Below are 12,484 nucleotides of genomic sequence, written 5' to 3'. Positions count from 1 at the left end.
CGTGCTGCTTTGCACTTACATCCAAACCATTTTGTTGATGTTTTCTTCTTTTCAAATGTAAGCCCTTCAGAACTTTGTGTTTAATGCCAATTTGTACTAACAAATTACTATATTCTATTCGTGCATCTACGGAATCAATACCAAAGGTGAACAGCTGGGTCAATATTGGGGGCAGCGGGGATTTCGACAGTGTGTATGAGGAAGTATTCGTACGTCGTTGTATGGAATATGTGTTTGCCTGGCATGCCTAGATAAGGCAGTGTGACAAGGGATATCCCAGCGGACGTAATATTCCAACAGCAGAAATGTTTCACAACCTCGTGAAAATTGGCGATTGAAGCTGAGGTCATGCAGGGAGCTGAAGTAACATATTCAGACAGAGACCATATTATATAGCCTGTTATATGATCTCTGATTCAGGTAAGTAATATGTGAATAATAATGATCACGTGTTAAAGTCTTTTATCATCTGTAGGCCACTTATGACATATTCACTTTTACCTATGTAAGTAAATGTGTGATTTTATTTTTGTAGGACAAGCAGCCTATCTTTCATATGTTAATCCTTGCTCGAGTATATATATGATGTAGAAATATGTTTGCTTTCTTTTATTCCTAGATACTCTTATGTGACTCATTTTCCTATTTCATACCGTACTGACATAACAATCTGCGGTACTCACCAATCTGTGAGAATGATTAACAGACTTAAACTTACTTTTGCAGATGTGAAGAATCAAGAACAAATTTAATGACAGGGAAGGTTTGCAACATTGAAGACATTTTAAAAGATATGGACATTTTCACTTGAACTAGTTGAAGAATACCATGATTACAACTTTATCACGTGAGGCATTTTGACGATGATGTAGCCTAGCGGTTGAAGTGTTTACTCTTCATGCTGAAGACCCAGGTTCTATTCCTGTCATGGGTACAATGTGTGAAGCCCATGCCAGGTGTCCCTTGCCGTGGTATTGCTGCTAAAAGCAGCGTAAAACCATACCTACTCATGTGGGGATTCCAGGTTGGAATTGGTCCACATCAACCTATGCTAGTTATAGAGAGGGTTATAGCGAAAGCGGGACCTCGCCTAAAGCGAAAACAGCTACTATTGCCTGGCAAAAACTGCACCTTATTATTTATTTTACCTTGGTACTGAACATGCTGAAATACATGAAATTAAACTCACATTGTCGGTCACTTGTAAACAAAAATAACTGTGAAATGTTAAAAAAAAAGTTTATAAATGTTTAAATGTTAAAACACGGTTTGTGTGATTGAGCATGTTGCTGCTTCTTCGAAATGTGAAAGTTAGCGATTGTTTGTAATAATTTAGTTGGGAATTTGCCGCAAAATGAAGTATTCGTCATCAAATAGTGTCATCACACAAAGGCAGTTACTCCATATCCTCTTCCGCCTGACGATCGGACGTTTGTATCTCCATATACCGTATTTCCTCTATAAGACGCACGGATTTAACGCCCGGCGTTGACCCAGGCGTTGTATTGATGTCATCTTTTAGATGATCTACGGTATACCTTATCCAACAGCACGTTACATCAATAAATACACAAATCTTAAATACTTAATAGCTCCCCACAGCCATGATATGCGTGCGTTTACCGAAACTTCAGGTCCTCGCCTGAACCGAAGTCCATGTCAAGAAGACTGGGTAATTCTTGAAATAAAGTAAAATTCTGAAATATACACTCTTCCATTTTTTAAAGTAAAACGACCAACAATGCAATAGGAAAATTTAATTATTGTTGGACTTGGGGAGATAGTTTTGTAGAAAGATCTTTACCATAATTGGAATTGTCAAATATTTGTGCCATTAGAGTACAACCTGAACACTGGGCCAGAGCGTAAATGAGGACAAGCCCAAGCATGTTCTTCCATTCTCGTGACATTTTCTGGCTATATTTACCGCGAGAACGCTTATATGCAAAGCACAGAAGAAAGTCTTTTATAAATAAATGCAAATGCAAATGAGTTCATATGTGAAGTTAAGATATTGTTTCCACAACAGCGTTAATTTAGCATAACTACGGTCATATTTCGTCCTCTTATGAAAAAAAAGATCAAATTATATACTTGGCTGGAAATACATTTTTTTATTAGCCCTGTGCAATTATAAAACATGTTCATACATGGCATTTTTCTTGAAACCAAGAACAGTTGTTGAAGCGCACATAAAATACAAATATAAATACTGTAATTATTCCATATCATGCACGAAAATCTTTACATCAGTTTTGTTTGTAGTTTAACGCCGCACTCAGCAATATTTCAGCTACATGACGGCGTTCTGTAAATAATCGAGTCTAGACCAGACAATCCAGTGAGTAATATCATGAAGATCGATCCACGCAATTGGGATGGATGACCTTAATCACAGTTTGATTTTAGAGAGTGTCATTCCACCATTGATAATATATTTGTTCTTCATTCACTGGCACATAAATATTTAAGGAAAGGTTTGTTTATTGATTTTAGAAAACTTTTGACGTGGTTGATAGGACAAAATTACTGTATCTAGGCTTGACACAATGCATCCATTGAAATGTAATGAATAAACTTAAATATATGTATAGCAAAGTTACAGCTTATGTGAAGCTTAGCCCTCCGCATTTTACAGATTTATTGGACATCCTCAAGGATGTGTGCTTTCATCACGACTGTACAGAGAAATGTAACTAGTAAATGTCATCAAGAGTGATGTCACTCATGGTATCTTCATTGATTTTGATATTGGTGAAATACTTTTGCTCATATTTGCAGATGATGTGACTAGTTTAGAAAAATACTGCGTTAATAACGTTAATAAGAGCATGTGTACGTATAAGTTATGGTATATGAAAATAGAGGACCTCTATCACAACATGAAAGATGTTTTATTAATGGTGAACACATTGAAGTGGTGTCATACTATAAATATCTTGGTATTTCAATTTTATGTAGAGATATATTTACCAAGCATGTGTTATTTAAGCTAAAAATGCGAACAAGGCTTTATTACCCAATAGTATCAAAAGGATGATGTGCACATGGCCAGGTGTAAACGCTGCTACATATTTTAAAATCTTTGATTGTAAAATTGTTCCTATTTTGCTATATGGTGCATGGACAGGAGATGTTAGGCCGCTATCGATTCCAACGGGGGACATACGCGTTATTGATGGTAGCTGACCTTCACCTTGGACTTTGTACCGATAACTGAGATGACTACAATCACCAAGTGTTCTCTCCACAATATTTTGGCTCAAAACCTTGTACGGTTCCTCGTATAAATGTATTTTCGTACCTCACACAACTCTGGCTTTGCGTTTCTTCCTTTGAAGAGTATATTTAATATGCTTGAAATTATTCATTACACACCTGGAAAAGTACCTCAAGTAATTTTCTAATTTAGAGGTTGCATGCAGGCTTGGTAACTTGATATCCTACACCCTATATGTATTTTGATCATTTTAATAAACGCTGCTGCTCTCAGATTTGGAATGACTTCTCTGTTCTTACTTGGGACTTGGGAGAAAAGGAACATATCTGAATGGGGTTATATATACTAGCCACATAAAGAAACTGTGCACGGAGAAAATATAGATATAAGGGCACACCGTCCATATATGAAATATAGGTTTGAACACAGCAATTATTGGAGACATTCAAACGCTCATGCACGTGCCATGCGATATGACGTGATTGATGGGGGCCTATGGACGTGCAATGTGTTACTACACGTGCATCCTGTGCAGCTGTGCATAGCATGTGTAACTCAAAATTCGCTGTCACTTTGGAAAGCATGATCTGTGGTCATTCAAAAATTCAAAACTTCTCAGGCGCAGACACAAGCATATCACAAGCAAATCATGCCAAGATTGACAGCTGCACTGCGTCATGAAGCCTTTGGAATGGTCCGAGCGGGAATGAGGCAACAAAAGATGGCAACACATTTCCAATGACATCGTTACACGATATCGGCATTGGTGAGGCGTTATCAGAACACAAATGACGTTGCCGACCACCCACGTTCAGGACCTCCCCGAGTAACGACGCCAAGACAGGACAGATGGATTCGAGTTACACATCTCTGACACAGGTTCCAAACGGCAGTAACGACGTCCCAGACAATTCCTGGACTGCGCCGTATCCATCCCAACACTGTCAGGAATCGTTTACGTCAGAACGGGATTCGACCACGACACCCCATACGTCCCATCCTGACACACCGCCATCGAGTCAACCGTCTAAGATGGTGTCAAAATCATGTTCGCCAACCTCGAATATGGTGGAGAAATGTTGTCTTTACAGATGAATCGAGGTTCAACATTTCCCAGAGTGACGGGCGCCAACGTGTCTACCGGTGTTTGGGAGAACGTTATGCACGCAACTGTATTGTGGAGAGGAATCATTTTGGAAGTGGCTCTGTGATGATTTGGGGTGGGATAACAGCACGGCACCGAATCCCTTTGGTGGTTGTTCAGGGCAATCTCACCGGTGTTGGCTACAGAGATCAGATTCTGAGGCCTGTGGTCATTCCTTTCCTGCAACGTCATGGTCCGGGATTGACATTTCAACAGGACAACGCTCGTCCTCACACGGCTAGGGTCGCAATGGATTTCCTTCACCATAACAATGTCATGTGTGGGATGAAATGGAACGCCGTCTGTGTCGTCTTCCACATCCGTACTTGGCACAGGATTTGAGGAGGATATAGCAGGCCATTCCCCAGGCCTTCCATGCCCATTTGGTGGACTCCATGCGTCGCCGATGCCCTGCTGTGATTCACGCACAGGGTAGTCATACCCGTTATTGACTTTGTGACTTTGTCGTTTGACCCCCTACTCCATTTTGATCTTCTGACGTCATCGTAACAGATGTTGTTCAGGTCCCGTTGACATTTTCTTATGGTCCGATCATTCAGCTGCTACAGCGTCTGCATCATTTTGTTCTTGCTGTGTTGTATTTCAATCCAGAATATATTTTCTCCGTGCACAGTTTCTTTATGTGGCTAGTATATATATTTCATTGATCCGATAAATTTGCCCTGTGCTCATTTAAAAAAGTGAAATGAATTTGATTGTTGACGAAACAAAGAACAAACGGATTAATCATAATCAACAGGTCAATGAATGAAGACTTAGTATGTTTATTAAAGTTTTAAGGCAGTTCATATTACATTAGTGTTTTTCCTGATCCTGTTGTAGAATAACCTTTTTGATGGGAATAGTCGATGGGTTTTTTGGTTTTAAACTCCTGTTAATGCTGTATTTCCAGATTTCAATTTTTTCCTATCCCTTGACCTCTGTATTGGTTATCGACAAGCTTCATTCCACCGTGGCAGGTTGTGTTGTCTTCCAGGGTGAACATTTTGCAGCGAATAAGGGATTTCAACACACGACGAAGGTTTCTGAGACGCGACTCCCTAACAAATGGGCCCTTATCTAGGAAGTATAAGTATGACCAATCAGTAAGTTGGCTTCCAATCGCCGCGTTGAACCGATCACGAATATAAGTATATCAGGGCTTCCGTTTGGAGTCCGGTTCAGACTCTGTCCCCAGGTCAGGGTACTCAGAGCTCCAGATATGTTTTGTGTATTTCTTCACGCGATAAGGGGCACGGGTGGCCCAGTCGTCTAAGGCGCCGCGATTCGCTGTGCAGAGTTGCGTCCCTTGGGCACGCCAGAAACCTATGATTGTGGGTTCGAATCCCGGTTCGCCCCGATTATGTTTCTAGGTTTGTCAGCACCATACCCGTGCTCGTGGGTTTCAACGAAGTGGTAAACGTCTAAGACCTGCATCACTTCGGGCTTTCCTCCCACATTAAGCTGACACGCCGCGATATAACTGGAATACTGTTAAAAGCGGCGTTAAACCCAACTCACTCACTCATTCTTCACGCGATATCACCTACTCATTCACATTGAGTATTGATAGTTGTTTCCCACCATGATCCTCGAAACAACCTCTCCAATGAGATTCGAACCAATACGACATTGTTGTGTTTGATTATCTCATGCAAAAAAATAATAACTTAATTTGATTTTTGTGTCCATTTAAAAAATATATTAAATTTTTTTGAATATGCGTATTTATATTTCATTTGGGTCCAGTCCATTAGGGTATGAAAATGAGTATTATAATACCTTTTTATTTTAACAAATACAGACTTCTTCGCATCCGTTCATGTGCTGCCTCATGTGTGTCACGTGTGGCTTAACTTCATGGCCATGCATGATGATGTGCAGGTGATGCTGCATTCAATAGTGAGTGAGTATGGTTTTACGCCGCTTTTAGCAATATTCCAGCAATATCACGGTGGAGGATACCAGAAATGGGCTTCACTTGGGCTTTGTGCTGACACAAGGTAGCACCTCACAATACGGTTGTATGCCACTTTTAGCAATATCTCAGCAATATCCCAGCAATATCCCAGCAATATTCCAGCAATATCCCAGCAATATCCCAGCAATATTCCAGCAATAACCCAGCAATATCACAGCAATATCACAGCAATATCACAGCAATATTCCAGCAATATTCCAGCAATATCACAGCGAGAAATGGGCTTCACACATTGTACCCATGTCGGGAATCGAACCCGGGTCTTCGGCGTGACGAGCGAACGTTTTAACCACAAGGCTACCCGACCGCCCCGATGCATTCAATAAGTAAATAATGATTTGTTAATACCTGCTATGGGTATTACGATCAAGCCTGGCAGAATACAATTTGTATTCATAACATATGAGGTGAGGGGAAATGGGGTTTAACGAATCGTCCAAGATTATTGCACGTATATAGCGACGTGCATGCACGTGTGTGTGCGTGCGTGTTTGTTAGTAGCTGCTTGTATTAGTCCAGACTAATGACGGTTTTATAGTGCCGCAGTTTAACATGGATACAACAAACACTTGAATCACGGATCGCCCCGATTCTGTTTAGTCAGGTTTGTCACCGCATTGTCCATGCTCGTGGGTTTCACCAAACGAATGAGACCTGCATCCTTTCTGGCATTCCTCCATTAAGATGCGGTGAAGTGTGGTTTAAAGTCGCGTCCAAGGTACTTGCACTTATATAGCGACGTGCATGAACGTGTGTGCGCTGCTTGTACTAAAGTACTGTCGGACATGCTAGAAAACTATTTTTCTGGCTTCATTTAATAAATACGAGTCTAAACGGACTATAAAAAGAGCATATATGAAAATAACGCAAATTGCCCAAATCTAGCCTGTCCTAACTGACACTGTGATTACCCTTAAAATGTACTTTTACAGGTAAAATGATGATGAACTAAGAAAATATTCGTGTGTTGTCCTGCATGTATGAAATGGCCTATAACCTGAGGTATTTACCTGACACCTGTCCCGACGTGATGACTTCACACCACCCCGTGCATTCTCACAGGTGCAAATGTCACCGAGTTGAGGATTGTCTCAAAATATTGCTGATATTGTACTTAATTGACATGTGCCTTGATGGGGTAGCAATTAAGGATATGTACTGCATTATATTTGCTTGGAAACATGATGGAATAGTTAAGAGCTGTGATGCGGGGTGAATATTGGAAGGTTGCGGTTTTGGAATCCAGAAGTATTTGTTGTTCTACAGATGGTTTCTTGAGGTAGCATTTATCTTCGCTGATGACGTATATGAATCTGTACTTTTGAATGTTGTGTTATGTCTTGCCACGAACCCTGTACATTTAGCCAAGATAGACACAACAGGGTTGAGCTCACAACATCTGACTGGCGTACGTAAGAAAACGTGACCGTGTTATGCCGACCCGTGAAGATCCGGGTTAGAATAGGTTTTCAGCAACCCATGCTTCTTGTCTGGTCCATACTCGATTATTAACAGATCGCCGTCATGTAGCTGGAATATTGCTGAATGCGGCGTTAAACTACAAACAAACAAACAAAACTGATGTAAAGATTTTCGTCCATGATATGGAATAATTACAGTATTTATATTTGTATTTTATGTGCGCTTCAACAACTGTCTTGGTTTCAAGAAAATGCAATGTATGAACATGTTTTATTAATTGCACAGGGCTAATAAAAAATGTAACAACAACAACCAACCAACCGTGTTGTGCCGCCAGCACATAGGTCCTGTACTTTACAGGGTTCTTATTCAGCCGAATTTTCTCCATGAGTTGAACGTTCGTATCATATAGTCTGAAGTCGACAATGTCATATATTCCTGTATTGTCGCTTTCAGGCTACTCATGGTTTGGGCGACAGTATCTGATTCCCGGACGTTATATTAACTGGCGTTATCTATGACAATGATACTGACGTTGTTTAAAATGGGCAACAGTTGAAGTTCCAACCAGTCTATGAACACATCGCCCCTAATAATTTCCTTATGAAATTCACCAGTTTTCTATTTCGCCTCGAAAACTAGCATACATCCATCAATAAGTCCCATATCATGGGTTGCAGCGTGCAAAACAATGACACGATTACCTTTACCTGATGGTCTATGGGTGGTTTTTGTCCATCTGCCGATAGCCATGTGGTGTCAATGGAATGATTCACCAAGGTAAATTATCTGGACGCCCTGACTGTGATAGTTATGAATGGTTCGGAGATAATGTGACCTCATAGACAGGATGGAATAGTTTCCCCTGAAAAGTGCAGTTTTCTAGCATTTCCGACAGTACTTTAGTCCGGACTAATGCCAATTTAATAGTGCTTGCCCACTGAGATACCATGCTGCAGGTTAACATGAATCCCCCACTCAGACACAGTATACTGTTTCCGGGCCGACAAGTCCTTGTTTTAGCCCCTCACTGCCGAGCGCCTGACAGAGTAACAACAATTTCAATCTTTTAACGTCTTTTGGAATGACGCGGCCGGGGATCGAACCCCGGACCTTCTGCTCTGCGGGCGGACGCTCTACGGAGGTCATCACTAACATTGATATTCACGATACGGAAACACAGTCCGCTAATAATATCTATAAACATTCACTCATTTGACTACGAGGAACTTGAGTTGGTAATAACAACCAGTGAGCCTGTACCTTCACAAATGCTATAATAACCGGCACATAAAACCTGACATCGCATCAAATTTGTATCTGGTTGATCACGATTTAGTGGATTCCGTTTTGCTCGACTTGCACGTGACTCACCCCTCACCGACCAGAGTGAAAAGTGTTCGGTGGCCGATCCGTATATGATTGATAGGTAATAAGTGCAATACATAAACCTGACAGTCACGAACACGATACTGTCACATGTGACAGTGACGCCGCTATGATACAAACAATGCTACTGTGCAAGCAGTCCATAGCTGATGTAAATGCTTACATACTAGTGTAATTACATCTGTTGTACCACGGCATACCCACAACCCCTGTACCAAAGTGGGCCATGCCAATCAGTCAGCACCATTCGGGTCACAACGCATCCCTGTTGCGTTTTCTAACAGGGGCCAGGTGAATTCAACACTACCACCATGGCCGGTGTTGTGATCAGACGTTTGGTTGGCCGGTCTGACTTGAAGTATGTGGCTGAACTGGTCAAACGAGAAGACTGGGGCCTGTCTCTCCCTAATCTGATGAACTTTTACAACATAAGCCCCTCGGGCTGGTGGGTGGCGGAAAAGAGTGACGGTTCGGTCGTTGGTGAGTAAAAGTTGCCTCTATAACAATTTCGTGTACTGTTAGTCGTCAGGCGCCTTGTGTTGTAGTCTAGTGGTTAAAGCATTTAAGCCTGACCACCCAATCCTGTTGGTCGCCTCTTACGACAAGCATAGTCGCCTTTTATGGCAAGAATGGGTTGCTGGAAACCTATTCTATCCCGGATCTTCACGGATCATTCTGGACTAGTACAAGCATCCACACACGGACACACAGCCACACACACACAGCCACACACTCACACACAGAGAGACACGTGCATGTACGTCGCTATATAAGTGCAATAATCCTGGGCGACGTTAGTAATATTCCAGCAATATCACGGCGGGGGAAACCAGAAATAGGCTTCACACATTGTACCCATGTCGGGAATCGAATCCTGGGCTTCGGCGTGACGAGCGAACGCTTTAACCACTAGGCCCCTGACACACTTGAGCCAGCACATGAACAGATGCAAATCAGAAGTGTTTATTAAAAAGTTTTTCTCATTTCTTTTTTAAATAGCCTAATAGACTGGACCCAGTAAAATATAGATATAATGAGACGCTTTGAAAACGCATATTGAAAACTTTGCAATAAGTTTCAAAATGGCCACAAATATCAAATTTGGTTGTGTATCTATTTATGCATGAGATAATAAAACAGATCAATGTCGTCGTATGGATTCGAATCTCATTTGAGAGGTTGTTTCGAGGTTAATTTGAGCACAAAGATACATCTTGTCTCATGCTTGAAAACACGATTGTGCGATTTCATTGTGTCATTACATATGAATACCCAAAGAAAACAACCATCAATACTATCAATACCCAAAATACACAAAAACATATCTGGAGTTCTGAGTACTCTGTCCTGGGGACATAGTATAAAACGGAAGCCCTGATATAATATATTCGCGATCGGTTCAAAGCGGCGATTGGAAGCCAACTTACTGATTGTTCATACCTATACCTCATACATAAGGGCCCATTTGTTAGGGAGTCGCGTCTCAGAAACCTTCCGTCATGTGTTGGAATCCCTTATTCGCTCTAATAATGATTCTTGGTTTGTCAGCACCATAGCCATGCTCGTTGGTTTCACCAAGTAGTGGTAATCGGTTAAGACCTACTATATCACTTCGGACTTTCTTCCGACATTAACTCTTCCTTCCCCTCACATTAATTTATATTTATTCGGTGTTTTTCACGTTTAGGTTCGTGCAAACTGTTCACCCTGGAAGACAACATAACCTGTCATGGTGGAATGTTTGTTGTCGATAAGCAACACAGAGATCAAGGGATCGGAACGAAACTGAGTTATACAGCATTCAGAGGAGCTCAGGATAAAAATATTTTAATCACCACACTTAAGCCTGAGCTTAACCTAAAATTATTCAAGCCGTTACATGACATTACCATTATGTCCCTGAAGAAAACCAACCAAAAGCTTCCACCATTACGAAGGACTGGTTTCCGCATACTACCGTTGGCTGACGTTCCTCTGGAACGGTTAGAGAAATACGATGCACGGATACATCCGGTAAAGAGAACTGCTGTATTTCACAGATTCATCATTGCTGACGCATCCTTTGTCTTCGTGGCATTGGAATCCATGTCTGGAGACGTAATCGGTTATGGAGCTCTGAAAAGAACCAGTACGGAGTGGGAGTTCTGCCCAACGTATGCAGATACTGACGACGTAGGATACGAACTTATCAGAACGATGCTTGACAAAGTACCCGATGGAAACACTATTGAAGTGACTCCGTTCGCTGAGAACCAGAAGGCGATTGACGTATACAAGGAAATTGGATTTTACACCAAGTCTACTGCTATGCTGATGTACTCAAAGAAACCAGTGATTATTCCCACCAAAAAGGTGTTTTCTACAGCAGGGTCAGATTATGTACTAATGTAATATGAACAGTCTGTTGATAAAAATAGAAATTAAAACTTTAAAAAGCATACTTCATTCATTAATCGGTTGATTTAGATTAATCCATTTGTTCTTTGTTTCGACAACAATCAAGTCCATATTCACTTTTTAAATGAGCGCAGGGCAAATTAATCGGATCAATGAAATATAGTTCCCATTTAGATAGGTTCCTGTTCTCCCAAGTCCCAAATTGGAACACATAAGTCATTCCAAATCTGAGTGAAGTCTTATTTATTTAAATGATCAAAATAAATATAGGGTGTAGCATATCAAATTCCAAGCCTGCATGCAACCTATAGAATAGTAAGTGACTTGCATGATGTACTTTTCCAGGTGTCCAAATTTATTACTTCTTCCAAGCCATATCATGGAGTGCTAATAATTATGTTCACTGTCTGAACAAATACGTTATACACTGATTTCGTGATAATCAGTTATTGTGTCCATAAAATGTTGAGTTACGCTTTTGTCCGCCGTTGATGTGAACTTAACTGAAGTACTGTCGGAAATGCTAGAAAACTGCTTCTTGCCTTTTAAAAAAAGGATATATTTTTTACAGACTATTGTGATTGAAATGACGAGTAAGTACCGCTCGCCCTACCTGTGGTTTGAGGTATTTCCGTCACAAGGAGTCCTATCGACAAGTTTACAGGAAACAAATTCGAACAAAAACAGGAAGTTTGAGTCCAATGATGGCAGTCTGAAACGGACTATAGAAGTAGGTGCACGTGACTCCTTTATAATGATGATGATAATGTAGTCTTCATAAAACATCTAATCCACACACAAATATCATATTGAGAAAATTCTAGATGTGCATCTTTTAAAATGACGAATTGACGCTGCGTTTTGTTTAACATTTCTCCCATGATGCATGTTACTCTACACATGCATAGCCATAACCATGGTACACGATACG

The 12,484-nt window shown here is 40.8% G+C and overlaps 1 protein-coding gene across 1 annotated transcript; it reads left to right on the top strand.

The window, feature by feature from the left end:
* The first annotated feature begins 9,467 nt into the window (after window positions 1-9,467).
* On the top strand, window positions 9,468-11,547 carry LOC139452294 (uncharacterized). The gene is made up of 2 exons (XM_071233710.1): window positions 9,468-9,636; window positions 10,844-11,547. The coding sequence occupies exons 1-2, from the start codon at window positions 9,468-9,470 to the stop codon at window positions 11,545-11,547; spliced, it is 873 nt and encodes a 290-aa protein (XP_071089811.1).
* Window positions 11,548-12,484: the final 937 nt, after the last annotated feature.

The sequence above is a fragment of the Haliotis cracherodii genome, unplaced genomic scaffold (genome assembly GCF_022045235.1).
Source record: "Haliotis cracherodii isolate W230 unplaced genomic scaffold, xgHalCrac1.p SCAF_9, whole genome shotgun sequence".
NCBI lineage: Eukaryota > Metazoa > Mollusca > Gastropoda > Lepetellida > Haliotidae > Haliotis > Haliotis cracherodii.
This window is presented reverse-complemented; position numbering and strand designations above follow the sequence as displayed.

Excerpts from the sequence above, each read along its gene's own strand:
- LOC139452294 (XM_071233710.1), top strand. The coding sequence starts at position 9,468 with ATGGCCGGTGTTGTGATCAGACGTTTGGTTGGCCGGTCTGACTTGAAG. Across the intron at positions 9,637-10,843 it reads GAGTGACGGTTCGGTCGTTG|GTTCGTGCAAACTGTTCACC; the intron begins GTGAGTAAAAGT and ends TTTCACGTTTAG.